At 57.3% G+C, this 27,796-nt stretch overlaps 1 protein-coding gene across 2 annotated transcripts in view; it reads left to right on the forward strand.

Moving 5' to 3' along the window:
- Positions 1-27,526, forward strand: part of EPHB3 (EPH receptor B3) — a 29,560-nt gene extending 2,034 nt beyond the window's left edge. Inside the window, exons 2-16 of one of the 2 annotated variants that reach the window (XM_017810799.1) lie at positions 11,580-11,644; positions 12,012-12,684; positions 19,785-19,940; positions 20,092-20,427; positions 21,170-21,294; positions 21,453-21,621; positions 21,729-21,834; positions 22,195-22,292; positions 22,469-22,591; positions 22,691-22,938; positions 23,182-23,397; positions 23,488-23,637; positions 23,726-23,919; positions 24,084-24,239; positions 24,561-27,526. In XM_017810799.1, coding sequence (XP_017666288.1) covers positions 11,588-11,644; positions 12,012-12,684; positions 19,785-19,940; positions 20,092-20,427; positions 21,170-21,294; positions 21,453-21,621; positions 21,729-21,834; positions 22,195-22,292; positions 22,469-22,591; positions 22,691-22,938; positions 23,182-23,397; positions 23,488-23,637; positions 23,726-23,919; positions 24,084-24,239; positions 24,561-24,669 — 2,916 coding nt within the window. In that variant the 5' untranslated portion in view covers positions 11,580-11,587 and the 3' untranslated portion in view covers positions 24,670-27,526. The remainder of the gene's footprint in view (positions 1-11,579; positions 11,645-12,011; positions 12,685-19,784; positions 19,941-20,091; positions 20,428-21,169; positions 21,295-21,452; positions 21,622-21,728; positions 21,835-22,194; positions 22,293-22,468; positions 22,592-22,690; positions 22,939-23,181; positions 23,398-23,487; positions 23,638-23,725; positions 23,920-24,083; positions 24,240-24,560) is intronic. The other variant, XM_017810800.1, reaches the window with a different exon arrangement.
- The last annotated feature ends 270 nt before the right edge of the window (positions 27,527-27,796 follow it).

Below are 27,796 nucleotides of genomic sequence, written 5' to 3' on the forward strand. Positions count from 1 at the left end.
TTTCCCGGGGTTTTTTTTTTTTTTTTTTTTTTTTTTTTTCTCCTTTGCTCTTGTTCGAGCTGGAGGGAAAGTTTCAGCTGGCCTGGAGAGGCTTCTGCCTTGCCCAGCTTTGGGAAACCGCTGCTCACATCACGGTCAGCGAGCTCCCGCGCTTCTGCTGCGTTGGGCATTTCTGTCCGCGCTCAACACTGCTTCCTGATGGGGACCGGTGCGTTCCAGCGGTTACTGTAAATCTCGCGTGCACGTTTCTTCGGATATTTTAGTGCTGATCATAAATCTGGCGTGGCCGTAAATCTGCACACACGTCCTGCAGAGAACAGCAGCGAGCGGTCCCCAGACCCGGCCACTTTACCGTCCCCTCCGAGGGGCAAAAGGCTGGTCTTGCGGCTGGTGCTGGGCTGGAAGGGCAGGGGGCTTTGGGGCTGGATGGCGCTCCTCATTCCCGGGGGAATGGCAGGGAGTTGGGTTTCTTTACAAGGCCCCACGGGGGTGGAGGGGAAAAGCCACACTCGGCAGCAGCTCAGTGAGGGCTTTGTGCTGCCGAGGAGAAAATGGTTTCTCTCCAGATCCTGTAAGTGCGCTGGGTCTGTTTGAAGTCACAATGTGTTTTTCTTCTCCGGTTCAGCAGTCCCCAGGCCGGCTGCAGAAGGAATGTTCTATCCAGGGGCAACAGCGGATCCTTTCTCCAGTGCAGGGGTTTGAGCTGAGGAGTTTGTTCGAGCAGGGCTGTGGGAGCAGAGGCCCTGTGGGGAGCGGACGCGGTGGAACAGCATGGGGAACGTGCTGCGTTCCAGGCCCTTGCTGACCATCTGAGGGTAAAACCCCAGGCTTCAAAATACCCTGGCCCAAGGGAGTGTGGGCAGCCACAGGCTGGATCTGCCTGTTGCCCTGGGGGTGCAGGTGGGCTGGGACAGGGACCTGCTCTCCTAAGGAGCCGCTCTGCCAGGCAGCTTCTGCCCTGAACAGCCTCTCTGGATCCAGGACTCCATTTAAACTTGGGGTTTCCCACGTGCTTCCCCCCGAACCCCTGTGCAGAAGCACTGTGTTGCTTTACGTAGTCCCAAGCCTACTCAGGCTCCAGTGAAATAGCCGAAGCCCCCAGTGCAGGAGGATTTCTAGGCAGGATTTTCCTCATCTGAGTTCTGCCCAGTGGCAGCTCCCAGACCCCAGCCGGGTGTTACACAGTCTGACCACGCTCCTCTCAGCACCAGCAAACCCCTACTTAATTGACCCCTGTGCTGGAACTGCCAGGTATTTTCTTGGCAGGGAGATTTGCTTTCCGTTTAATTACTTTCCACAGAAATGGCATATTTCTCGGCGGGGCGATGGGGTAAGTTGGCCCTGCTGTTTTATTGATGCTTGGGGTAGAGCTGCGAGGGAAAGCAGGTCGTGGGGCTCCACAGCACTCGCTGGATTCATTAAATCTCCCGTTCCTCACTAAAAGCTGCACTCGAGGAAGCCTGCCTGTCCGTGTTCCCGAGGAGGGGAGGAGAAGGGCTTTCCTTTGTGTCAGGCGGAGCATGCGGAGAGCTGGGGAGAGGGAAAACTTGCAGCATCGGGGTCCGTTTGCAGCCCCACGTTTCTCTCTTAATGTACAGCAAGGCTGCAGCTGTGGGACCATTTCTGCCTGGCCCTTGCGATTGGGAATAGCGGCCTCTGGTTTTTAAGGAATGAACCAAAACTCCTTGTTTTGTTGCGATGACTTACTGCAAGAGATATTTGGGGAAACCAGTTGGTTGCATTTTCTTTCCGTGAGCCGTTTGCTGCTGCCGCTGGAGCAGGGGAGCTTGGCGTTTAATTAAAACAGCCCCAGCAATCTGAATCACAGACTTGCATGTTTTTAAAATTGTAGCTGTTCCTGTTGTGCTGAGTCAAACTGGTTTGTCAGGATTAAGCGTCTCCGCCTGGGAGCTGTGCTGGGGGAAGGGTGCTGGGGCGGCCCTGGGGTCGGGATCCCCGTTCCCAGCTGGTGCAGACCACAGGGTGGGTGTCAGCCTCCCCCCCAAGGAGAACCCTGGGAAAGGGGAACTATACCCAAGGGCCGTGGTGGAGCAGCCACAAACTTCTCTGTGGTTTAAGCCATAATGAGTTGGTGTTGTTTCTAGGTCCAGTGTATTTCCATGAAGTGTTTGGGGGATGGTGGGGATGGGGATGCCCCTCCTCGCAGACCCAGGTACAACCCCACACCCCAGGGGATGGGCCACCTTGAAGGCCAGGCAGCCTGTTGCAGTGACACTCCCACCTGACTGGGACTGTCCCATTCAAATGCGTGTTTTGGTTTTTTTGTTGCATTTTTGTTGTTGTTGTTGCTCCAAACCCAGCCTTGTGCTCAGGCTAGGCGGTGCTGGCAGCAGGGCATGGGCCATTACCTTGCAGAGCTGAACTCCATGTGGGAGCCATTTTGTAGGGCGGGCAGGTGGGTGTCCTGCCTGCAGAGGACAGGCTTGGCACTGTTGGTGAAGCCTCATCCTCCCATGCTTGGGCACTGATATCACCCACCCTCAGCACAGCCACGGAGGAGTTCCGGTGCTGGGCTTGGGAGTGGGGTGACATCCCCATTGCTGCAATTGCAGCTCTTCCCACAGTGCCACCTTTCCCAGAGGGGTTGCATCCCTCCCCTGGTGCCCTCTTTTCTCTCAGTGCAGCCCAGCCCTCCAGCCCATGCTCCCTGAGGCAGGAGGGAGCGAGCCCAGTGCTGGCTTCGCATGGCCGCCCCGCTGAAGAGGAACGGGAGCCATCTTGGGAAGAAGCTGGAGGACGGCGGCAGGGCTGAGCGCCGGCCCCACGGCTGCTCTCCATGCACATGCCAGCATGTGCTGGCTGTGGGTCCCGGGCTGGGGCGGAGGGGATTTTGCTGTAGGGGTCTCTTAATTTTATTTTTGCCCATCGCTAAGCCCCGCTGCACTGCAGGGCCTGGTGTTTCTCATGCATGTGGCAGGAACTGTTGACAAACACCTGTTTCCCAGCCCCCCTCCCCAGGAATGCCCCGGGGGCCCTGCAGGGGCTGCAATGCCGAAGGGGTGGGCAGCAGGGATGTCCCTTCTCAGGGGAGCCCTCCCCCAGGACTCTTCTCCCCAGCGGCAGCTGCGAGGGGATTTGAGCCTCCCTGTTCCTCTGTGAGGTGTGGCCATCGCACAGGGCTGCCGAAACCCATCCCTGTCCTGGGGAAGGGACACTGTTGTCCCCATGTTCCCTCACCCAGTCCTGCTTGTTTCTCGGGTGCTCAGCGCCTGCCCAGCGAGGGCTGGGGTGCAGGGGGGACCCCGCCGGGAGGGGGGGCATGCACACACGGCGTGCTATCCAAGGCCTTTTTTTATTAATGAGAAAAATGTGCAGGGCTTGAACGATCGCCAGGAACAGATTTATTCTAGTTCCCCAGAAATTAAACTGAAATGAAGGAGCGAGTCAGCCCGGCCCGGCACCCCCTCCTGACTCTGTGCTTGTTTTAACTCTGGAAGAATCTGACTTTGGGGGTGGGGGAGGTGGGGAAGGGGGGGGCAATATTTGGGTTTAAGCAGTTCCAGATGGGCTTGGTGCTCTCAGAGAGCTGAGGAAGCGAGCAAAGAGCAGTGCAGAGATTTGGGTAACTGCCCCAGGCAGTAGAGAGGAGGGAGATCTTGGCAGAAACTCCCGCTCTGCGCTGCCGGGATGGGATGGAGCTTGGCAGCCGAGCCACCCGTCTGTGGGGCGAGCCTTTGGATGTGCAATGAGTAACCTTTTTTGGGGAAGAGGTGGAGCTTTTTTTCTTTTAAATATCATTACTCTTTCTCTGTGCACTTTCCAAAAGTACAACCTGGAAAAAATGGAGCTCGAGGGGGAGAGGGGCCTTTTGGATCTCAGCCTGCTGCAAACAGTTGCCCTGCGGAGACAGGTCTGCAGCACCGACTGCCTTTTCTTCCTTCCCCCAGGGACTTTGGGACTCTACATCCACCCGCACCAGCCCAGCTCACCTTGATGACCCTGTGGGGATGCCTGCCCTGTGAAACCACGGCCACAGGGCAGTGGGGTCACAGAGAGAGGTGGCAGGAACGTCCCTATCATAGCATGTCCTGGAAACAAGGGTGGCTTTGCAGGCCCATTTCCTGCCTATGTCCTAGTCAATGGCATTCTCAGCTCGAACAGGTCTGGCGTGTCCTGATCAGATGAGTTATTTCTGTGGCAGTGGAGGACAGAGGCATGGCCATTCCTGCTGGGGACGGTGACCTATAAATCTGTCCTGCCTGCTGGCTGTAGAGGTCCTGCCTGCCTGGCATGGCTGGTCACATTGTCCCCATGGCGGGGAGCTGCAGTGAGCAGCCCCTTCCCTGGGGCCAGGCAGGGACATTCCTGTCCCAAGTGAGCAGCAGTCATTTTAAGGCCAGCAGTGTGTCTGGCAGCAGGCTGTCAGGCAGCAGGAATGAGAGGCTGTCTGTGGGGTCTGTCCATTCCCCTTGCCCACAGCCTGTCACAGGAAAAGCATCTTTTCCTCCTGGGCAAGCTGAAGCAGCGAGTACCAGGGTGCATCCACCACATGGGCAGGGATGGCTGCTCTTCCTTGGCCAAGCTGACCCTGGTGTAGCACACTGGGCTCTGACATCCGAAATTCCCGTGGTATTAATAGAACAGTAATTGCAGTGCAGGGCTGGACTCAAGCAGCTGGCTCCCGTCCTCTCCCAGCGTCAGTACAGCCTTTTTGCAGGACCGGGACCTGGCAGCAGGACCTGGCAGGGTTTGGGCAGCAGGCTGCACGTGTCTTTGGCATGCAACTGGAGGGCGGGAGCTTGCTGTCCTGCAAAAGTCCCAGGCTCTGAATGCAGCACTTTGGAGGGGGGTGCACACAGTGTGATGCTGGTGGGTGCTGGAGCAGGCATGACCCTGCTCGTGAAATGGCAGAAATCTGCCCTCCCTACCTCCATCCGGTGCGTGACCAAGAGGAAAGGAGCACCCATCCCTTCCCGCATCCCAGGCACTGCCACTTGATCTGCCTTTTGCAGAACTGGCACCTGTCCTCCCTCACATGCTTCAGTCTGTCTCATGGCCGTCAGGAAACAGCTCCTGGCGAGGAGCACGCGACCGGAAAACCCTCTTCAACCGGTTAGCGGCCAGTGGGTCGATGACAAGGCAGGGCTGGATGGAGGGAGAGCTCCTGTCCCTCTCCATCCCGTGTGCCAGGCAGCTCCCGCTCATCTGAAAGCTGGATCTGGCCCATGCAGAAGGTGAAGGGTGTTGGGGTCGGATGGGGGGACTGTGAGGAAGATGCAGAAGTCCAATGGCTCAGAGCCATGGGACTGTCTCCTGGCATAAAGTTAATACCCCAGTGCAGGTGTAGAATTGGGAAATAGAGGATGCATCCTTGGAGCATCCTTGGAATGGCAGTCTTGGGCCCTGCTGTGAACTTACCATGGTATTGGCAGGGCTGGAACCAGCAATGGTGAATGGTGCCGGGACTGGCAGTGCTGCCCACCCTTGGCTGGGCTCTCCAGACAGGGACTGCCTCTGCCTTTGCACGTGCATGCGCGGTGTGTGTGCAGAGGGGCCTTAATCTCAGTTGGGGCCTCTGGGCCCTGCCATAATGCAGAAATAATGAGTCTATTATTAAGTGCCCACAGTACTTCTTCACTCTGGTGGCTCGCCTCCAGCAGCAGGCAGAACCTGCCCCGCTTGAAGTGGATGTGTCATCATTTGCCTCAGCAAATCCGATCCCCTTTGATGATGGGCCAAACGCCCTTGGCATGAAGGGCCACAGCTGTGATACAGGCCCTTTTTTTTTTTTTCTCTTTTTTCCCCTCCTCTCTTCCCTTTGTTCCCAGTTCATTGACAATTCACTGGCTTGCCCTGGACCTGGGGCAAGTGCACATTGGTGGGACTGGGTGGTCAGAGCTCCCGTGTCCCCCTGGAGAGGAAGGAGGTGGGAGGCCGGCTCCCACGGCAGCCTTGCGTCTTCCCCCTCGGCACTGGGGAGCAGCAGGCGCCCTACTCGGCATAAGGACAGGTTCCCAGCGTGGGCGGTGATAGGGAGTGCTCCAGCCCTTCCCTTGGGCTGAACCGCACCGCCTGGCCTGCCTGGCCTGACAGCCAGGGAGGGCAAGGGTGGGACTAGCACAGCCCCCTGGCCTTGCTCTGGATGCTCAGGTGGGCAGGCATGCAGAGGGTCCCCGGGAGAGAGGGGAGGACGAGGGCATGTGGGCTGTGCAGCATGCTGCATCCCTGCAGAGGGAGCTGGCAGACAGCGCCTGCCGGAACCTTCCCCATGCTCTCAAACCCCACGCCTGGCACCTCTGCCATGGGTACCCTCTGCCCACGCCGGGTGCTGCCAAGTCCACTGATGCCCTGCCTGCTACCTCCCTCCCTGGCTTCAGTTTCCGTCCCTGCTCTCCTGGCTCTCAGCTGCATCAGCAAGAGCCTCCCCTCCCTGCAGTGCAGCTCCGGCACAAGGGGCTGCCAAGTGCCAAAACCTCCCAGCACGCCACCTCCTGTGCACACGACAGCTCCAAAGCTGCTGTCTGTGGTGTGCTCCATCCACGGAGCATAGTGGGCCGAGCTGGACAGGAGAGCTTCCTCAATGCAGGCAGCACATGAAGTCCCCTAGCCTTGGAACAGGGACATCTCCTGCCCAGGAGGATGGATACAGGGTTTAGCTGGGTTCAGAGAGGGAAAAACCCTCCTGGAGGAGGAGGGATCCGGGTGAGCTGCATGCTTCAAGAAAACGTGTTGCGGGGTCTCCCAGACCTGACGCACTCTCAGGGCGCTCGGTGTGGCTCAGCTTTTGTGTACGGAAACGCTCGTCAGCGGGAAAAGTGCAACCTCAGGTTCTCTCCCACAGGCAGCTCTTTGTTCCCAGATAAAGGACCTTACACCAAAGGCCCTTTGTGCCGCTGCTCAGAACAGTGCCGGGATTAATTGTACCGATAGGTGCTTGAATGGGGAGCATGCGAGGCCACTCGCTCCTGCCGTAATTATCTTCAAAACCAAGAAGGAAATTAAAATATACCGGGAGATGCCCCTTTCGGTGGCTTTTTGACTAGCAGGCAGTCACCAAGATTTAAAGTACATCCCTAAACAAGCTGCTTTTTCTTACAGAGGAGAAAAGCATGGCAGTAAGGCGGAGAGGCATCCAGCACCACTATGAGCAGCCACCATGGTGGGGCATGTCCTGGGGCAAATGGTCCAGCCATTGATGGTGTCTGCAGGAGCTCAGCATGGGGCAAGTGGCCCATACGGGCAGTCCAAGCCACTCATCCCACACTGAGCTCCTGCAGCCATGGTGCCATGGTGTGCATAGCTCCCAGAGAGCATGGACACGTAGAACAGGTTCCTCTGCAGCAAAGCTGCGTGGGCGTCTTTAGTAACTTCCCTTCTTTGCCTTCTTCCAGGATGCTCTGGACTTGTGCGAGCTGCCTTCTCCTCACTGGGGCTAGGAGCTGGTGTTCTATGTTGCCAGCACATCCTGATAAAAGCCATCAGTCCCTGTATTCAAAGGAGAGAGCTTTCAAATTGGAGCCTTTTGGTGGAGACGATTGAGTCTTCCCCAGTGGCTTCATCTTGAAAGAATTTTGATATTTCTCCCCCCCCTTTCCTGGCTCAACCATTGCTGCCGCGCGCGTCTGCCGCTCAACAGCGCGAGACGGGCTCTCTGGGCCTCTTAAGGGGGGAGTTCAAACGTTTTCGCTGGCCTCAGACCATGCACGCTGCATTCCTGAGCCTCTGCACCAGGAGAAAGAGGTCCCTGGCTCCAGATGGGTCCTTGCCAGGGCTTCAAACACCTAGTGAACTGCTGGGGACTCTGTGGAGGTGATGGAAAGGCTGCTGGGGGTACCCCTTTGTCTTCACAGCACAGGGTGTGCCTGGGAGGAGACTTGCAGGGCAGGGAAGAGGCAATTGGAGTGATGCTCAAAGCCCTAACCGAGGAATAAGGCTCTTTCCCTGTCCCTGATCCCACTCTGCCATGGAACTGCTTTTATGTGGGGTTGACCATGACCATCTGCACTCGCTGAGCATAGCGAGGCTCCTGCTCCATCCCTTGCTTTTGCCCAGCTGAAGGTAAGGAGAGGACAACTCCCAGCACTGCAGACAGTGATAAAGCAAGCCTTAGGGTGACTTCCCCAAGCTGGCGAAATTGGGAGCCAATTTCCCGTTGACTAATAGGACCAGGCTCTCTCTGTGGCGTGCGGGATTGAAGTGTCTTTGACTCACTGTTCAGCCAGCCCTGACACCGTTCACGTCCCTTTGAAGCACCTGCAAACCTGAACTGCGCCGGGAAGTCACCGGTGATGCCTCTCAGCCCACCTCTGGCACCCTGCACCGGAGGGAGAGAGCAGCTGTGTGCTCCTGAACCACTGAAGCTCAGTGCTTGGGCTCCCCACCCTGGGCAGTGGCACTAGCACCCTGGGCACTGTGTCCTCCCAGGGAGGACACAGATTCAGTCCCAGGCCGCTGTGAGATCTCTGCAGCAGCTTTATGGGGAGAGAGCAGTTTCTGTGGCTCAGCCCAGCATGTGCCACCAGCCCTGGGACCATGTAGCACAGCAGCCCATGGGGCCATCTACCTATGACCTTCACTGTGGCAGGCTGTGAGGGTCTGGGAAGCTCCGCTGACCCCACCTGGGTCACTCCTGTGGCTGCAGGAAACCCCCTCTGCCCTCTGCACTCAGCCTGTTTCCTTTAGCTGGGTTGCTCAGTGATTTTATTTTTATTATTTCCTCTTCCCACTCTCTCCATGTGGTTTACGTGGCTCTCACACCAACAGCCGACTTGGCTTTGTCAGTTTTTTCTCTCCTCTGCTGGTCAGATGGCAGATGCTGCCAAATTAGGATGCAGGCAGCAAGCCTCCTGTCCAAGCTGAGGTTCTGCCCAGGACCAGCACTCATGGGGAAGGATGCTGCCGGAGGGGACATCTGCCATGGCAAGGGCTTCCTACATGGAGCCTCATGGAGTGCAGGAGGCTTCCTGTACACCCTGGACAGGTTTGGGAAGCAAACTCTCCCCATGGTCTGGTCAGTCCAAGCTGTGCCATGGCTTGCCACGGGATCCTTGTGTTGCTCTGCTTGCGGGCACACCCTGCACCCAGATTCTCATCTCCTCAGCCTGACTCACCGCTGCAGCCGCTCATCCATCAGCAGCCCCAGCCCTGAGCACACAGGGCATCCCTTCCCCACTCCTCCTGCAGAAACACCCACCAGCTGCCCATGCCGGCAGTGGGGCCCTGCACTGGTTGGACCCACACAGGGTATCCGCACCAGGACTTGGCAGCGCAGCGCTGTCAGCGCCGAGCACATGCTTGGCTCTGCTTGCCGCCAGCACGGCGTGTCTGGGCCCTCACGACACCACTGTGCCCTTATTAGGGCAGCCAGCACGAGGTCTGTCCCTCGGAGAGCTGTGGGCAGCTCCACTTGGGAACCTGCTCCCCCGTGGTCTGGCGCTGCCCCCCTGCCCTGGTAGCCACTCCATGCAGGGGTCTGGGGAGTGCAGCAGCGTCCTTGGGGGTCTTGTGACCACACAGAGCTGCCCTTGGGCTCCTACTGGTCTTCAATAACTGATGGTGTGGGAAATGCGAAGAGACAGGGACGGCGTGTTGTTGTGTTCCTTGGGCAGGTAGTGCCATGGGACCGAGCAGAAGCTGCCTCATGGGTGCCCAGCGCCCTCCTGCCCATCCTGTGCCCCAGCCCTCCTGTGTTACCCACTTGGCAGAGGGCTCCTTCTTTCTCCGCCTTTGTTTTTGCCAGATGCTCCTAGTTTGTGTTTTTGAAAAACAGTAAATAACTGCTACCCAGTAACCACCTCTGTGTTTGCAAATCAGAGCTGATGTCTGTTGTAGAGATTGCCTCCCTGCCCCTCTCTCAGCAGGGAGCTAACACCATGAGGGGTTTTCCTCCCTCTGTCCCCCTTGCCATATCCATTGCCAGTGCCACCAGCCCACAATGGGACTGTGCTTGTGTTTGCTCCAGGCAAGCAGCCTGGGCAAGAAGCAGGCTCACTGGCCTGGCTGGGAACCTGGCAAACCGCGAGGCAGGTCGGAGAGTCCACGTGTCCCCAAATGTGCTTGTTTATCTGTACCGCGGTGGCACCCACAGCCCATGCTCCCGGCCTGTCTGTGGGTGCTGGCGCAGGAGCTGCTGGCGGGTCTCCCCGGGGTGGGACGCGGGAGGAAGGTGTTTACCTCCAGACGGGCTTCATCCGAAACCCTGCGACGCGTGAATATTTCCTTCCTCCTCCACACTTCCTCCCTGGCCGGGTCAGCCTGTGGTTTTCCTGGGGTGGAGGGAAAGAAGTTGAAACTGCCTCTCACTCTGGGGCTGAGCCATGGTGCCGGCACAGCTGAGCTGCCCCAGCATGTCCTGTGCCCCAGCCAGCCAGAGTGAGAGGCTCCTAGCCCACTGCTGGTTCTAGGGGCTAGAGAGCCATGGCTCCCTGCCCCTCATTTTGGGCCTGAGTGGGCTGATAGATTGATGGATGGATGGATGGATGGATGGATGGATGGATGGATGGATGGATGGATGGATGGATGGATGGACAGCCCTTGGGGAGCTGCATGGGCTTTGGGATGGGGCCATACCTGCAGCTAGGGAGCGGGATGCCCTTATCAGGGAGGCGTTTTGGCACTGGTCCAGGGTCCCGCTTGGGGCAGGCACTAAAGCCCCTCTGGGCACATCAGGGTTTCCAGGCATTTACACACTTCTTGCACTAGACCCCCCTTAGGCAGAAAAGGGTCCAGAAGACCCACAATCCAGACACCTCCAAGTGCCTGCTTCCCTCCAAACAGCCTAGAGGCCATCCCTGGAGTGGGGGTCACAAGGCCAGCAGCCCACAGCAGGGCCATTGGCTTCACAGCCTGTTGCCATACTCTCTTCCTTGCATTTTGCTCCTGGTTTTTGCACGCAGTGCTCGCGTGGAGCCACGCGGCTCTGCCTGGGATTAGCGACAGCTGCCTGCAATTGCAGCTCTTCCCAGACAAGCGTCCCGCTCCCCCAAGGCTGGGGCTGGGGCTGTTTGGGGAATGCTGCCGGGGTGGTTTGTCTTGTAGTCTGCTCCAGGAATGTTGGCCAGACGGTCAAATTCTTCTCCCCTCTTGTAAAATGAGTGATGTGGGGCGTCTCTGGGAGAGCAGCCTGCCAGTCCCTCCTCCTCTGGATAAACCTGCCTGGCCCACACCGCCCTGTCATGGGAACAGGCCCTTTCAACCCCAGCCACAGTAAATACGCGCCCTGCCAAAGCAGAGGGGGAGGGAGCGGACGGGGGCGCCCGGTTTCCCTCCTCTGGCACCCCCTGTGCTGGCCGGGGGGCACAACTGGCTGTGCCGGTGGCTGGGGGTGGCAGCCCATCACCATCCCCCCCTCACCACCTGACCATCTCCTTGTCCTGCTTGCCTGCTCCGGCACAGCTCTCTGGGGACGCCTCGCTTTTCCTGTACTCCTGATGGGAGAAGAGAAATCTGGAGTCTGTCTGCTCCACTCCCGCTCCTCCCACCATGTCTCACCCCCCAAGTTGCTGTTTTCCACAGAAATGTCAGGCTCAGCTCTCCTCTCCCCCACTCCTCCTGTTTTTTTCCCTCTAATCTTGGCTTTCATCTCCAATTACTTCTTTCTCTCCTTCCTTTCTCTCCAGAGACCCTGATGGACACGAAGTGGGTGACCTCTGAGTTGGCCTGGACAACCCATCCAGAGACAGGGGTAAGTTTGGAGCCAGCCCTGGTCCTGACCTCCAAAGGGCACAGCTGGCCCTGGCCCCCTCGGGAATCAGGGTTGCTCACCAGTGCCTTTGTGGACCTGTGTTTTTGTCCTTCCCTCCTATGCTTATCCTCGCCTCGTGAAACTATCTCCTCCTGACTGTGTCAGCAGAGCAGGAGTGCTGTGGGCCCTGGCCTGGGTTGCTCTTAGTCACCTTGATGACCAGGAGGGTTGTGACAGGTGGAGGTGCAGCTGCTGCCCTTCCCTGTTGACTGTTGCCTGTTCCCCCCCACCCTCAGCCACATTCACAATGTGTCCGTGGCACTGATGTCCCCAGCTGGGGATCTAACCCTTCCCCTCTTGCTCACAGTGGGAAGAAGTCAGCGGTTACGATGAGGCCATGAACCCCATCCGCACATACCAGGTCTGCAATGTACGGGAGGCCAACCAGAACAACTGGCTTCGCACCAAGTTCATCCAGCGCCAGGACGTCCAGCGCGTCTATGTGGAGCTGAAGTTCACTGTGCGGGACTGCAACAGCATCCCCAACATCCCCGGCTCCTGCAAAGAGACCTTCAATCTCTTCTATTATGAGTCAGATACGGATTCTGCCTCTGCAAACAGCCCTTTCTGGATGGAGAACCCCTACATCAAAGTGGATACAATTGCCCCAGATGAGAGCTTCTCCAAGCTGGAGTCTGGCCGTGTGAACACCAAGGTGCGCAGCTTTGGACCCCTCTCCAAGAATGGCTTTTACCTCGCCTTCCAGGACCTGGGAGCCTGCATGTCCCTCATCTCCGTCCGGGCTTTCTACAAGAAATGCTCCAACACCATTGCTGGCTTTGCTGTCTTCCCAGAGACTTTAACAGGGGCCGAGCCCACTTCTCTGGTCATCGCGCCAGGCACCTGCATCCCCAACGCAGTGGAGGTGTCTGTGCCCCTAAAGCTGTACTGCAACGGTGACGGCGAGTGGATGGTACCTGTGGGAGCGTGTACGTGTGCCGCTGGGTACGAACCGGCCATGAAGGATACCCAGTGCCAAGGTACGCGCATGGCGGAGCAATCATGGCTTTTGTCCCCACGGATGCGTTGACGTGGTGGAGGTGGTTTTGTGTTGAGCTCAGTTTGGTTTTGGAGGCTCTTCCCTGAGAAGGGAGCAGGGTTGTTTCTCAGAGGACTGGCCTGCAGTTTGACTTGGAGACCTTAAAGCCTTTGTGACCTGGACTGGTGCGGTGTCTGCTGTGACACACTAGTTTGCAACCACCAGTGCGGGATGCATCTCCTTGCAGCTCCAGGCATGGTCCTCAGCAGGGATCCAGCACACCTAAGCCCCTGAGCATTACCAAAACCTTTCTCTCGCCGCTGCTGCCATATCCAGCATCTCCCCTCTCTCCCTCCTGCAGTGCTCGTGGCTGGGCCTATTGATTGTTCCTGGCAAGCGTGATTTCACGCTGCTTGTGCAGAGGCATTCGGAAGCCCTGGTGGTGATCGGGGCTCCACTGCGCTGTGGGAGAAGCCATGTGGATGCATGCTCCCCCTGACAGTGCTGAAAGCTAGCAGCAGGGAGGGTGGGGAGCAGCATGAAGGCAGGGGGTCTGAAGCCTCTTCTTCCTGCTCAGAAGAGAGGGAAACACATCCTGCACATGTTGATGCTGGGGATGGAGAGCCACCATAGCAGCAGGATAGCTCTGTGTGGGTCCTGCAGTTGCCATGCTCTCCCACGGTAACTTTGGTGTTGCAGTTTAACCCAGTTTGGGTGTGTTGATAAGGAAGAATCTGCCTGGGTGGATCTTACTCTCCCTTGGGGTGATTTTTAAATTGGGAACTCTCTCTGGCAGGCAGGACCCTGCCCTGGGGTGGCTGGGGTTTAGGGCAGAAAGGTCGCTGTTCTCCTTGGCTGGAGGCATTGAGCAGGGAGTGGGATGCTGGCTGGGCCCCCAGCACTGGATGCCTCATGCTCGCCGATGACGGGATGCTTGGCGCCGGCCCTTTGCTCTTGGCAGGGGCCACACGATGTGGGACGGCCCGTGATGTGGGGCTCGGGCCAGGCTGGCCTCTCTGTTGGCTTTGGGAGCGGTGTTGCTGTCAGCCATGCTGCTGTGGCTGGTTGGGGAGAGCTCAGTCTCCACAGGGCTGCAGCTCTGCCGGGTGTCCAGAACCTCCAGCACCGTCAGTGCCAGCACAGCCCTGACTTCAGTGTCCCAGCCCCCACATCACTCTTGAGAGCAGCCAATCTGGCTCCTCCTGGGGCAGATGGACACCGGTGCCAGGCATCCATCCCCACTTAAAACTGTGCTCTGGGGTCCATGCTTCTGGGGAGCTGGTTTCCTTCTTGCTTGGACTGGGAGATCTCGGACCATAAAGGGTATTGGCTCTTTCCCAGCAGGGAGTGGGGTTTGGGCACAAGGTGACACCGTTTCCAGCCATCATCTGGTCTCTGCCTGGCCGGGGCATCCCAAGGCAGGACTGAGGGCTCCTCGGGTTGTGCTCAGGGCATTGCTGGAGCCTAGAGTGAGGTCCACTCTCCACATCCCCCAAGCTAGATAGACCCCCACGTGGGCGGCTTTCCCAGCACCTTTGATTTTCCCCCCAAGACCCAGCTTCTTCTGCTGCAGGCAGGGAAGCCATGCTGAGCCACGGGCACGTCTCCATCCGGCAGCCTGCCTTCTTGCTGGGCAGAAGCGGCAGTGTCCTCACGTTTCTCTGGGAAAGTTGCGCTGCGCTTGTAAGATCAGATTTTCCGCCATATGATCGTGTGTTTTAAGTGGAAACAGCTGAAGAAGGGCTGGGAGAAGCTGGAGCTGAAGCTCCCTTTTCTGCTCTTGGCTGGATGTTCCCTTATCCCATTTCGATAGTCCAGCACCACCGAGAAGGCTCCCGGCCCCCACGTCATGGAGAGAGGTGTGGATGCAGCCCCACGGAGCTGGGGTTTCATCACTCCCACCCTAGGGAGCCCTCCGAGGCTTCACCGAGCGGGCAAGCAGCACTCCAGAGTGCCAGATGGCATTTTAATAAATAACAATACCCTGTTACCGCTTAGATGGGATAAGCCCTGTTGTAAATCTCCCCCTTTCCCCAGACTTTCAGTGGCCTTTGAAGATCTCCTCCTCCTCCTCTTTATCTCCATCCGGAGCCAAGATTAGGCCTTGCATTCAGACATGTTACAATGCAGCTTGTATCCCAGTCCCTCGGGAGCAGAGGGCTCATCCTGCCCAGCTGAAGACAGATTCTTTGGCATGCTTTGTAAGGAGATACGCCAGGCTAGTACCTGGCGCTCTAGTCCTGAGTTGCCACAGCATTGATTTGGCATCTCATTCTCAGCCTCATTATCTTTATTTAATTAGCACACGGTCCTTCTGGGGGTTGTGCCGCTTCCCACACACTCCCTGCCACACAGAGCTGCAGAGGCAGCTCTTGCAGGATGAAGAAGAGCTGCTGGCCAGGGAGGGGGACAAAGGCCCCCATATTCCTCCGCAGACAGGGACGCACTGCATTTACACGCCAAGCCCTGCAATCCCATCTCTTCTCCTTTTGGTTAGCAAGCACCCAAACTGTTCAGAGGACCTGGTGTCAAGGGGCTCTCTAGAAGTGCTCCTGGGCATGTGCTCCCATGCCAAATTCATTGGGGTTTGCACCCCTCATGTTGCTGGCTTCACGCAAAGAAAGGTTTGAGGTCTGGCTGGCTGCCATGCCAGTGGGAGCAGTGAGCCCCCTTGTCGCTTGGTCCCATGTCCATGGGGGTCCTGCAGGAGGACCACAGTGCCCCCAGAGCCTACACCCCACTCAGGAGGGAGACTGAAGCTGTGTGGTGCAGTCTGTGGATACCCGAACCATAAGAGCACCTGAGGTGACAGTGTCCAGCCTGACACCACACTTTCCTGAGACCCATTTCTCAGACTTTTTGATGTCCCTTTTCTCTTGGCACCAGCCACTGAACATTTGGGCACAGTCAGTAGGTGAGTGCAGGTCAGGCTGGGGCCAAAAACAGAATTTTTGCAAAAATAAATTTCCCTTGCAATCAGTGACTAATGGAAACATCACCCTGAATTAAAGAAAAAAAAATTGCCAAGCAAGCATTGGACTTGCCAACCGTTTGCAGCTTTGCATTGCAACATGGGCTTGCTGCATGAAACCCAGGAAGTGAAACTGCCTGGGATTAATTGCCCGGGCTCCCAGATCAAAGGCAGCAGCAGGGAAGGCAGGGAGAACTGCCGGTTTATAGCCAGGCAACTCCACAATGGGTTACTTGTAACACGTTCGAGGAAATCTGCCCCTGCTGTACTGCCTGTGACCCACTGTGGCTTGAGAGGCAGCTTTGCTTATTGAATTTTTTTTCTTTTCTTGAAAAAAAAAGAAAAAAATGCTTTCCCGCCTGTTCTTTGGATGCCACTTCAAACCCCTGAGGGCTCTTTCCCTTCCCTCCCTTCAGATTTACTCCATCCACTTTTGGACTGCGCTGGTGTGAAATATTTTCACCCAAAGTGTGATTATTTTATTTTTTTTTAAATAACTGCCTTTTAAGAGAGACTTAAAAACAGAGTTACCGCCTCAGCTATAGCCAGGCTGTTGCTTCCACAGTTCTGCTCCATCTGCAGCCTCTTATGACAGCGGGAAGGGAGCGAGCCATGCGGGTTCATAAAGCACAGATCGTCCCAAGCAAACCTGGCTGCTGCCTCTAAAGAAATTACAGGGTTGTTGGGCAAAGGGATATGATCAGTTTAATTTATCTAGGCTGAAGCAAGGCATTCTGCTTCATCCTACAGGGAGAGAAATAGCTGGAAGGATGCTGGAATAGTGTAGTGTGAATGGGAAAGCAGTTGAGACATGAGACACGGTAGTTTGGGGCTAGTGTTTCCTGATGTGTCACGACTATCCTTGCCTTTCCCAAGGGAGGGAACCCCAAAGTTTTGGGGATGCACTCAGGGTTCGTTGCTGCTTGCCTGCATCCCGTGCAATAATGGAGGCTGCCTGTGGGATGAGTCACTGCTCTCTGCTGCTGCCAGGAAGGTTTTATTTCGGTGTTTTTTTCAGCTCCCTTCCTTGGATTTTATTCACCAGTGTGGGGATTGTATTTGGGAATAGTGCCCTCCTCTTCCCCCAGCCCTGTGCTGCAGCTCTGTGAGGCAGGATCAGGCCCTGGAGGTGGGCGACTGATGAAAATCCTGGAGGGGCTGCCAGAAGCAGCCAGATGCCCGGGGTTGCCATGTCGTGCCATGCTGGCTGTGCAATGCTCCGTAGAGGGTGCAGGGGCAGCTTTGCAGCAGGGCTTTGTTACTGCCCTCCTCCCTCCCACACCCCACACAAATCCCCTCAGAGGCCGATCCCTGCTGTCAGGCCAGACTGCCTCTCCCTCCCATCAAACCAGCAGCTCCTCTTCAGGCCAGGGAGCTCCGCTTCGGTTCCCTGACCTGTTATCCTGTGGCTGTCAGTGACTGTCATGTTCTCCCCAGAGGTGACCGCAGCACAGCACCAGGAGATGTGATCTGTGTGCAGACGTTCAGAGTTGTTATTTTATTTGAGGACACTTCAGCAGGAAAAGTGCTTATGCAAAGCTCTCAGTAGGGAGAGGGGAGCCTGGCTTCCCAGCTCCGGCTGGATGGAGTCACGGTCCCACTCCAGAGCTCCCAGGCTCGTTCCGCGGCTTGCCGGCCAAGACAGTGGTTGTTGTACAGGCAGTTTCTTGCAGAGAAGAGATGACACAGCGGCTTATCCACCGGGGACCTGGGATCAGCTTTCAGCTCGGATACAGCCTTCAAATGTGGCGGCTGAGAGCTGTCATGCTGCCACCGAGGTCTTTATGCTCTGATTTATTAAGCAGAGTTGGAAACTTAAACACTGGAGTGCATCTGGGCCTCGGTCCCTCTCCTGCTCTTCCCCTGCTTAACAGGGCTAGGACATGGCTCTCCCCCCTCCTGCCAGGGTAGCATGAGAATGTGAAGAAATGACCTTCACCCCTTGTGTCTGCACTGGGCACTCCTGTGGGGTGGCAGGCACCTGCCCAAGGACAGCTCTGCCTGTCCCTTCCTCCCATATCCGGGAGGTCACTGTCCCCTCCATGCCTATAAACCACCGGGCACCAGCTGGCACTGCATGTGTAGGAGGCCAAGTGCCCTTATCCCTCCTGCATCCTTTGCAGAGTACCTGGCTGTCCCCAGCTGCCATGCCATGCTTGGGCTGTCAGCTTCACACAAGCTCTGGTTGCTCTGACTTCACTCTCCCCCCAACAAGCCTGTTATTTCAGGGGGTTTTGTCCCTGATGGATCTGGGCTCCTCTCCATAACCAAAGCATGTTTGGCAGCTTTCTGAGCCCAGAGCATTCCTGTCCAAGAGGTTTCAGTCATCTCTCATTCCTCAACAATCTGGTTCCTTATGTGTGAATCTGCATCCACCCAGTTTGAACCGCCCGGGACTCCAGCTGGGGTGGGTCTGCCTGTGCTGAGGCTGCTCTGTGACCTCTGGGCATCTGCTGTCCACGTAAAGACCCATTTTGTGGTGGCCAGGGTGTCCCAGGCTGGGGAGATGGGAGCCCTGGACCTGCTGGCCTCCCATCGCTAGCCAAGGAGCAGGTCTGCACACTCCTTTGCCCTCCAGCCTGCACAGTCGAGACAGGCTAAGCTTTCATTTCCAAAGGGAAGGCCCAGAGGCTGGGTGAGCTCAGGTCAAGGAACTGGAATGAGTCGAGCCATGTGGTCGGTCCTGTTTTGACCAAAGAAGTCTCCTTGCCGGAAGGCTCACACCCTGAGAGCAGGAAGTAGCTCCTGCCACCCATGCAGGCAATGGGACTGGAGAGCACACGGTCCCCTCTATGGCAGCGGGGTGACACCCCCTGTGAGGGGCTGCTCTCACATACCCCTGCCCAGCAGCACCGTGCTGGAGTGGGGCTTCTCCCTTGGGGCTTCTGCTTCCCGGTGTCTGGTCAAACCAGGGGCCCAGGACAGCACCCCGGACCTGCGTGCGGGTCCCTGCAGGGCCGGCCCGGCAGCGTGTGACTCAGCAGTGCTCCACGCCCCGTGTGGGGCTGCAACCAGCCGGAAAACTTCCACAGAGGGTGATGGGAGATGCCTCATAGCAGGAAACTTCCACTTGCCACAGCCTGGTGAAGCACCAGGAAACCTCCTCCTGTTTTCAGGGTGATGTGTGACAGGGGTGGGAGGTGGGACAGGGCTATGCCGAAGCAAAAGTGGCACCAGCAGGTCTCTCATCTCATCTGGCTGCAAACACAGAGCACAGAATCCACTTCCTTGGGCAGCACTGTGATAAATTGGGCTATTTTGAGGTGTGGGTTGGGTTCCTGAGGCCACATTGCTCCTCAGCTCAAGTGCTGTTAATCCTTTCATGTGCCCCTCATTACAAATAAACACCCCGTGGTGCCAATCAGGCCATATCCCAGGACTTATGGCTCCTTGAAGGACCCTGATCGGAAGTGGAGGAGGGAGGTGGCAGTGATGCTGAAGCAGCTCTTTAGCCAAGGACCTGCAGGAATGTTTTCATCTCGCTCAGTGCTCCACTTGAGCCGACCTCGTGAGGTGCCACCGCCCCGGGACTGAGAAGTGGCTGAAGAGCCCAAGGCGGAAGGTTTGGGGCTGAGTGGCTGATTTTGGATGGTGGAGGCCTCTCACAGGGGCTGCTGCAAGCAGGGCTGAGAAATCCTTTCCTTTTGAGCCTTAATTCCAGCTCAAATTCCAGAGAATGGATCAATGACCTTATGGAGCGTGCTGGGTCGGGAAACCAGCTGGGGAAGGGAGCATGGCAAAGCCCTTGGGAAGAGCAGTGAAGAAACAAAACCGATGATGTGGTCTCCTGAATGGACTGCCCTACCCCCAGTACTGCTGGTGGTGACCAGCTCTTCCCATTTCTAATTACCCTGGTCCTGCTGCTGGACCGCAGCATTTCCTGGGCAGAGCTGTGCCTGAGCTGGCTGGTGCTCCTGCCCTCTGTCAGCCCACTCTTGCCCACTCTGCACAGCCAGAGGTGCTACATACCTGGGCATGGCTGACAGTGATGGAAGGACTTGTAAGTGGCCTTCAAGCCACTGATGGAAGATTTGGCAGGGCAGTGAGGAAGGATTTCCCCAGCCTTGTTGAGGGCGATGGATGCTGTCTGGGTTCACTTTATAACTCAGGTCTGTTTTTCCTTTCTCCAGCGTGTGGCCCGGGAACCTTCAAGTCTAAGCAGGGAGAAGGTCCCTGCTCTCCCTGCCCTCCCAACAGCCGGACCACATCTGGAGCAGCAATGGTCTGCACTTGTCGAAATGGCTTTTTCCGAGCAGACACGGACCCTGCAGACAGTGCCTGCACCAGTGAGTCCTACCCGGGGCAAGGAGGGGAGGCAAGGGGAGCTGTGGAAGTGGTGAGGGTCCGCGTCTGGGGTGGAAGAGCATGCTGGGCCCACGCCAGGCATGAGCTGGGCATGAGGACATGCCATCCCTGACCCCCCCATTCTCCCTGCAGGCGTCCCCTCGGCCCCCCGCAATGTCATCTCCAATGTGAACGAGACATCACTGGTGCTGGAGTGGAGCGAGCCACAGGACACGGGCGGGCGGGATGACCTGCTCTACAACGTCATCTGCAAGAAGTGCAGTGTGGAGCGGCGCCTGTGCACCCGCTGCGACGACAACGTGGAGTTCGTGCCGCGCCAGCTCGGCCTCACCGAGCGACGCATCTACATCAGCAACCTGATGGCCCACACCCAGTACACCTTCGAGATCCAGGCTGTGAATGGCATCTCCAACAAGAGTCCCTACCCTCCCCATTTTGCCTCTGTCAACATCACCACCAACCAGGCAGGTCAGTGGAGCTGCAAGGGAGCAGGGGCTGGATCAGAGCAGAGATTTCCTGCTGACAGCCTGGGAGGCTGCAGTCCTTTGTGGTGCCGCATAACTGGCTCTCCGCGTCTGCATCTAATCCCCTGGGTGAACTGCCCTCTCCGTTTAACGCATGTCTCCTGAGGAGATGCGATCAGAACACATGCAGGTGGAGAAGGGTAGGGTTGGCAGATGCTCCAGAGAGCTCTGGAGCTCCTGGACCTACCCCGGAGATGCTGTGCCTACTGCAAAGGAAGGAGGAAGGAAATGAGATTTCTCCCCTGTGGGCCTGGGAAGGCTCAGCACCAGCCCAAAGCTTTGCAACCAGCCGTTCCCTCCCTCTGCCATTCCCTCCTTCCTCCTACTCTGGCCCTGCTCCAGCATACTGGTAATCTCCAGCCACTGCGCTCTGATCTGATTTCATGGGTCTTGGTGGGGTGGAGCGTGGAGCTCTTGGCAAGTGGAGGAGGGGAGGGAGCCCCAGTTTGGGCTGGCAGGGCACTTCCCCGGACCAGTTTGCAGCTAGGCATGGGGTGAAGCCTTGGTACTATTTCTGAGGCTCCCCTTGGTGTTGAGATCACACCTCCTTACAGAAACTTGGGGGAGGCCAGTGTTTTCCATGCCTTTCCACCAAGATCATTCAAGCAGGTCCTACACTGATGTGGGATGGTGGAGAGGGGGAGCCTGGCACCAGTGGCTCATTCTTCCTCTGCCCTCTTTCCTAGCCCCATCTGCCGTGCCGACAATGCACCTGCACAGCAGCACTGGGAACAGCATGACCCTGTCATGGACTCCCCCAGAGAGACCCAACGGCATCATTCTTGACTATGAGATCAAGTACTCGGAGAAGGTAAAGCAGGAGCAGCCTTTTCCCTCCTCCAGCCTTTCTTAGTTAGCCATCAACTCTGTGGCGAAGGGAGCCACTGCAGAGATGGTCCCTGGGGAATGTGGGAGCCACCAAACAGGGGAGGGCTTCCCAGAGGTGACGCCCACATGTCTCCCCTACAGCAAGGCCAGAGTGATGGCATCGCCAACACAGTCACCAGCCAGAAGAACTCGGTGCGGCTGGATGGGCTGAAGGCCAATGCTCGGTACATGGTGCAGGTCCGGGCACGCACCGTGGCTGGATATGGCCGCTACAGCCTCCCCACGGAGTTTCAGACAACTGCAGAGGGTGGTAGGTACCAGGACTGGGCTGCCTCCATCCCCCAGCCCTCCTACGCATGCTCCTATGCATGCTCCTTCCCTAGCTTGACTTTGATTCCTGCCTCTCCATCCATCCAGGCTCCACCAGCAAGACTTTCCAGGAACTGCCTCTGATCGTAGGTTCGGCCACAGCAGGGTTGGTGTTCGTCATCGTTGTGGTGGTGATCGCTATCGTCTGCTTCAGGTACTGGCTTTGCAGGGAAGGGTGGGTTCAGAGCTGGGTTTGGGGGTTGCTCCTGTGTGCCACAGAGCTTTCTTCCCCTGACCTACGGGCAGAGCTCTGTCAGCTCCAGTCTGAGAGCGAAGGACTGGACCTGCCATGCAGGGATCCCAGACCTTGGGTTCTGTGGAAGGACTGTGCCGGTCTCCTTCCCCAGCATGAGCTGTGCTCTGCCATCTTCGCAGCACAACTAGGCCATCTCCTCCCATAGCACCTCGGGTGGAGGGATGGCTCTGCACGCAGACTGCCAGAGGGAAGGCTCTCTGGCATAGACTGTCTATGCTAGGATTTTGAAGCTGGCAGTGAATGTCTTTGCCCCATCAGGAAAGGGATGGTTACTGAACACCTCCTCTCGTCTCCTTTGGGCAGGAAGCAACGCAACAACACCGACCCTGAGTATACAGAGAAGTTGCAGCAATATGGTGAGTGTGAGAGCCCAGCAAATGGGCTCTGCCTGCTCTCTCCCAATTCCTGCCCTGTGCACAGGCAAAGGTACAGCCTTTGCTAATGAGGGAGGGGTGGGCTGACAGCCAGCCAAGTAACTTGGCATCTGTCACCTGTGCTGTGTCCCTCCTGGTCATGACTCCTGCCCTTGCAGTTACCCCTGGGACGAAGGTGTACATTGACCCCTTCACATATGAGGACCCCAACGAAGCTGTTCGGGAATTCGCCAAGGAGATTGACATCTCCTGTGTGAAAATTGAAGAGGTCATTGGAGCAGGCAAGTCCTGGATATGGGCACAGCAGCTGCTGAAACTACCACCTCCCACCCTGTCCCATGGCTCACTGTGCTGCTCTCCTCTCTCCTTCCCCACCACAGGGGAGTTCGGTGAGGTTTGTCGTGGACGCCTGAAGCTGCCCGGCCGCCGTGAGATCTTTGTGGCCATCAAGACGCTGAAGGTGGGCTACACCGAGCGGCAGCGGCGGGACTTCCTGAGCGAGGCCAGCATCATGGGCCAGTTCGACCATCCCAACATCATCCACCTGGAGGGTGTGGTCACCAAGAGCCGCCCCGTCATGATCATCACGGAATTCATGGAGAACTGTGCACTTGACTCCTTCCTCCGGGTGAGCATCCATACCCTCCTGCCCTGGGCTGGGGACTGCTGTGAATGGGGGACAGCAACTCCAAGCCTTTCCCCACCCCTCTATATTGTCATGCTAGAGTCCCCGGAGCTAAGCTCTGCATAGACATCATGGGGTGGGAGAAGAGGGGTGGCTCTAGGGAGGAGGAAGATGATGGTGGCACATTGGGATCCTTCCTCAATCTGTTTGGTGTGTTGCAAACCCCTCTGATCTCTCCCTTGGCAGCTGAATGATGGGCAGTTCACGGTCATCCAGCTGGTGGGAATGATGCGAGGCATCGCTGCTGGCATGAAGTACCTTTCGGAGATGAACTACGTGCACCGGGATCTGGCTGCCCGCAACATCCTGGTCAACAGCAATTTGGTCTGCAAAGTGTCTGACTTTGGGCTCTCTCGCTTTCTGGAGGATGACCCGGCTGACCCCACCTACACCAGCTCCCTGGTATGGGACACTCGTGAGGGATCCACTGATCTGGGGGTGGGGGGAGACACCTCAGGTATGTGCTAATCAGGGAGCTGTGTGTCTGTGCAGGGGGGCAAGATCCCAATCAGATGGACAGCTCCTGAGGCCATTGCCTACCGCAAATTCACTTCAGCCAGTGACGTGTGGAGCTACGGCATCGTCATGTGGGAAGTTATGTCCTACGGGGAGCGACCTTACTGGGACATGTCCAACCAGGACGTAAGTGCTCTCTGGGGAGCGGGGAACTGGGGGCTGTAGGCTGCCTGTGGGAGCCCAGGTGGCTCACAGCCTACATGTCTCTCTGCAGGTGATCAATGCAGTGGAGCAGGATTACCGCCTGCCACCCCCCATGGACTGCCCCACTGCACTGCACCAGCTGATGCTGGACTGCTGGGTGCGGGACCGCAACCTGCGGCCCAAGTTTGCACAGATCGTCAACACGCTGGACAAGCTCATCCGCAATGCTGCCAGCCTGAAAGTCATCGCCAGCGTCCAGTCTGGGTCAGTGGCATCCCTGTTTCCAGCCAGGGCTTCCCCCAAGCCCAGGAAATGCTGGAGTGGTTGGAAATAGACTGTGGGAGGACAGGGATAAGAAATATCCCCTGCTTCCAGTTACACCTCTCTGCCCTCTGCTGCCTGTGACCTGTGGCTCTCTTGCCCTTTAGCATCTCCCAGCCGCTCCTGGACCGCACCGTCCCGGATTACACCACCTTCACCACCGTGGGAGACTGGCTGGATGCCATCAAAATGGGACGGTACAAGGAGAACTTTGTCAATGCCGGGTTTGCCTCCTTTGACCTGGTGGCACAGATGACTGCAGAGTAAGTCCCTGCTTGCAGGGGAGAGAAGAGGCTGGGGCTGGGGCTGCTGCACAGTGTCCCTTGTCACTTGCCTCTCTGACAGCCACCTCCTCCCACCTGGGCATGTAGTTGGCTGAGTTAAGGCTGGGATTTAGCATCCAGTCCCAAGGGAGTTCAGGTCTGGGATTCAGCATCCAGTCCCCTGGTGTTAGAGGAGCACCAGAGCTTAGCAGAGGGCTGTAATGCAGACGGATAGGTCCCTAGCCTTGCAGCTACATGGGGCAGGGCCACATGCTGATGTTGCTGTTGGTGGGGAGCTGAGTCTTCACCTTGTCTTTGCAGGGACCTGCTGAGGATAGGGGTGACGTTAGCAGGGCACCAGAAGAAGATATTGAGCAGCATTCAGGACATGAGGCTGCAGATGAACCAGACGCTCCCAGTGCAGGTTTGACCACAGGGGACTCTGCATTGGAACGGACCGAGGGAACCTGCCAACCAGGTTCAGTTTGCGGTGCAGCCCAGCTTCCCGTTTTCCCCTCCACATGGCGCTCCTCTGCCTCGGACGGTCGCCTGGGACGGGATGGGACTGGACACCCTTCCCTGGATCAAAGGCACTCATGCCGAGAGGGAGCCCAGCTTTTCGTCCCGTGTCCTGGAGCGGCGAGGCAGCAACACATCTTCATATTGAAGATGGATTATGGGACAGAGATGGCACATCCCGCTTCCCGCCCTGTCTCGGTGCTCATCGGTTTGAAGAGTTGTTCTGCTTCTTGGATTTCTTTTCACCCCGTTTTTCCCCCAGTCCTCACTTCCCTCACCTCCCCAAGGCCACAGACTGTTGACCCATCCACTGAGTCCATCAGACACGTCAGAACCCTTCCCTAACTCTGGTCCTCAAATGGAAGCAGCCAGGGGAGGCCAAGCCGGCGACAGGGCTGGGGCCACCAGCCCCAGACAATCACTTCTCTCCTCCAGCCCTGGTGAGCCCTCCGTCCGAGGGTCTGCACTGGAACGTGTCCGAAGGGAAGGCTTCGCTCCCTTTCTTGGCTTTGCACGCCAGAACCTGAACCCAATTTACTATGCAGGGAGTTAGGCAAAAAAAATGAAAAAAGAAAAAAAAAGAGATATATTAAAAAAAAAAAAGAAAAGAGGGAGCAGAAAGGGGAGGGAGGGGGACCAGCTGCCTGGCTCCACATCTCTTACCCTCTTGGTTCTCCTGGCCGGCTCTGGACTGCAGAGCGAGGCCGTCAGCACGTTTGCACAGGGACCCTCCGCCCCCTGACCGACGGCAGCCACGCTCCCCCCGAGGGGCCGGAGAGCGGGGCTGGGGTGGGGGCTGCGCCGGGGCCGCGGCTCCCGCAGCCTCCTCTTTTATGCAGAAGGAGCAGGTGCCGCCAGCATGGCTGCCCACTCCTGACACACGCTGTGATTGCTGCCAAAAGACTCACTCACCTTTCCCTGAGGATTCACTGCAGCCCGGTTCCTCCGAGCCGAGGGAGAGACTCCCAGCGTGCCTGAGTGTGCGTGAGTGTGTGCATGCGTGCGTGGGTGTGTGCTGGCCGCAGGACTGTGGGAGGCAATGGGCAGAATAAAGGCAATAAGAATTTTACCCGAGTTTCCTTTGCTCGATCGCGCTCTCATTGGATGGGCCTGGCTGCCTGCAGCTTTGCTGCCCACCAGGGCCATCCTCTTCTTCCTCCTGGCCAACCCCAAGCTGGCTCTATGCCCCTTTCTGCTCCCGTCTTCTCTTGCTGTCATGTTTTCGGGTTGTCCCACGGGGACCAGGCAGTGATGATGTACCCACCCTGAAGTGCTGGGAGACCCAGCACGCTCCACATGGGGTGCATAGGGTGGAGGTTGTGAGTCCCAGAGCAGAGCCAGTCAGGAAACTCCATCTAATGTACTAGAGGTGCTCAGCAACTTTTTCCCCCATCCCCTCAAGTCAGGCTGAAACTGTGGGAATCAAACACTGAATGTGAAAGCCAAGTGGAGAGCAGGCATGCACACTGCCCATCCCAGTGCCAGAGGGTCCCCACAGCCCCGAGGCTTCTCCCCGGGGTGCTACTCCTTCTCTGCTCCCCCTGGGCAGAATCTGGCCCGCAGCAGGAGTGTTGCAACAGCCCCTGGTCATCCCTCAATCACTGGCCTCACTCTTCCCTGTGAAATGGCAGCTGCTGAGCCAGGTGGGAACAGACCAAGGTGAACCAACCGGCTGCAGGCAGCAAGGTAACCCCCTGGGAGAACAGAGCCAGGGATCCCATACCCTCAGTCCAGGGGGGATTGCTCCATAGTAGCCAAGTGGGACCACCAGTTGCTCATCCTGGGTTTCTCAGGTCCCTCTTGGCTGCAGTACACCTTGCTGTCTGGCTTATGGGGTGCTTTGCTGGCAGTGCAGAGGGGCAAGCAGTTGCTCCCCAAAATGAGGAGGTGCGCCCCTTTGCTCCCCACTACTTGGCCCTGCTCCCCTCCTTCCCAGGCTGACAGAGCAGGTGTTGTTTTTCCCCTTTCCTTGGAACTGGCCTGCCTTTGGGTTTCTCATTAACCCCGTCCTTCTCCACAGAGAACAGTAAACAAGTCCGGGAGGGCGGCTGGCAGCAGGTCCTGTACCAGGCAACGGTCTCCCTGCTTCCCACCATCTCTTCTTTGCAGGATGTATCTGGAATGCTGGCTGCTGGGGACACTGCAGCCCCATTTTGCTGGGATTTCCCATCCTGTCTTGCTCCCTATCCTGTCTGCTCCCCAGCCTGCCGCAGTGGGACCCCAAACAGCAGCGTTGGGCAGACCTCACTCCTCTCCCAGATCAGGCCAAGGAACCCTGGCACTGGGAGACCTTAAAGAGCAAGTGGCTAAAGAGGTGTCAGAGCCTATTTGGGGCTTGCTAATTCCCCATAGCCCCCCACCTGGAAGCACTGTGAGGCACAGGATCTGCCCCTTTCCTCCCTTGTCCCCCCAGCCCCTGCTGCTGCAAGGTTTGGGGTCCCACTAGCCCCAGTGCACCTCAAACATCCCCACCTCAACCTTCCATCCTGGCCTGGCTTTGCTTTGGGGAGAGGCCCTGCTCATTTTAAACAACAAGCCCCTTCTCCCAGCCTTCTCCATGCACACCCTACTCCCATGGGGCAGGACGCGGCATTCCTGCAGCCAGCCTGGGTTCTCCCCCCAGCCTCAGGGGTGCACCCAGCAGCTCTCCTCATGCTGTACCTGCCACCTCCCTTTCCATATCAATCCACACTGGGGGAAAGCTCTGTTCCATGGTGAAAGAAAAGCAACAACAAAAAACAGCAGCCAGGGAAATCAATGCGAGCGTGCGTTTGTAAAAATATTTTTTAACAAAAAGACTTTTTTCAATTAAATTATTTAAGGAATTTTATGGAGGTCTGTGGTGCCTGTGTGGTTCTTTGGGGGTCTGGGTGCCAGGGAGCCCTGCGCTGGGGGGGTGAGGGTGTGTTTGGGCACTGTGTGTGTGAAAGCGAGCCCACGGCAGTGAGCAGGAGGCACTCGGCACCACAAGCCCAGCCCGAGTGCCCCCCAAAGATGCTCCTTGCCTCCTCCCAGAACAGCCAATGAGTGAGGACTTT

The sequence above is a fragment of the Lepidothrix coronata genome, unplaced genomic scaffold (assembly GCF_001604755.1).
Source record: "Lepidothrix coronata isolate B3197 unplaced genomic scaffold, Lepidothrix_coronata-1.0 Scaffold29, whole genome shotgun sequence".
Taxonomy (NCBI): domain Eukaryota; kingdom Metazoa; phylum Chordata; class Aves; order Passeriformes; family Pipridae; genus Lepidothrix; species Lepidothrix coronata.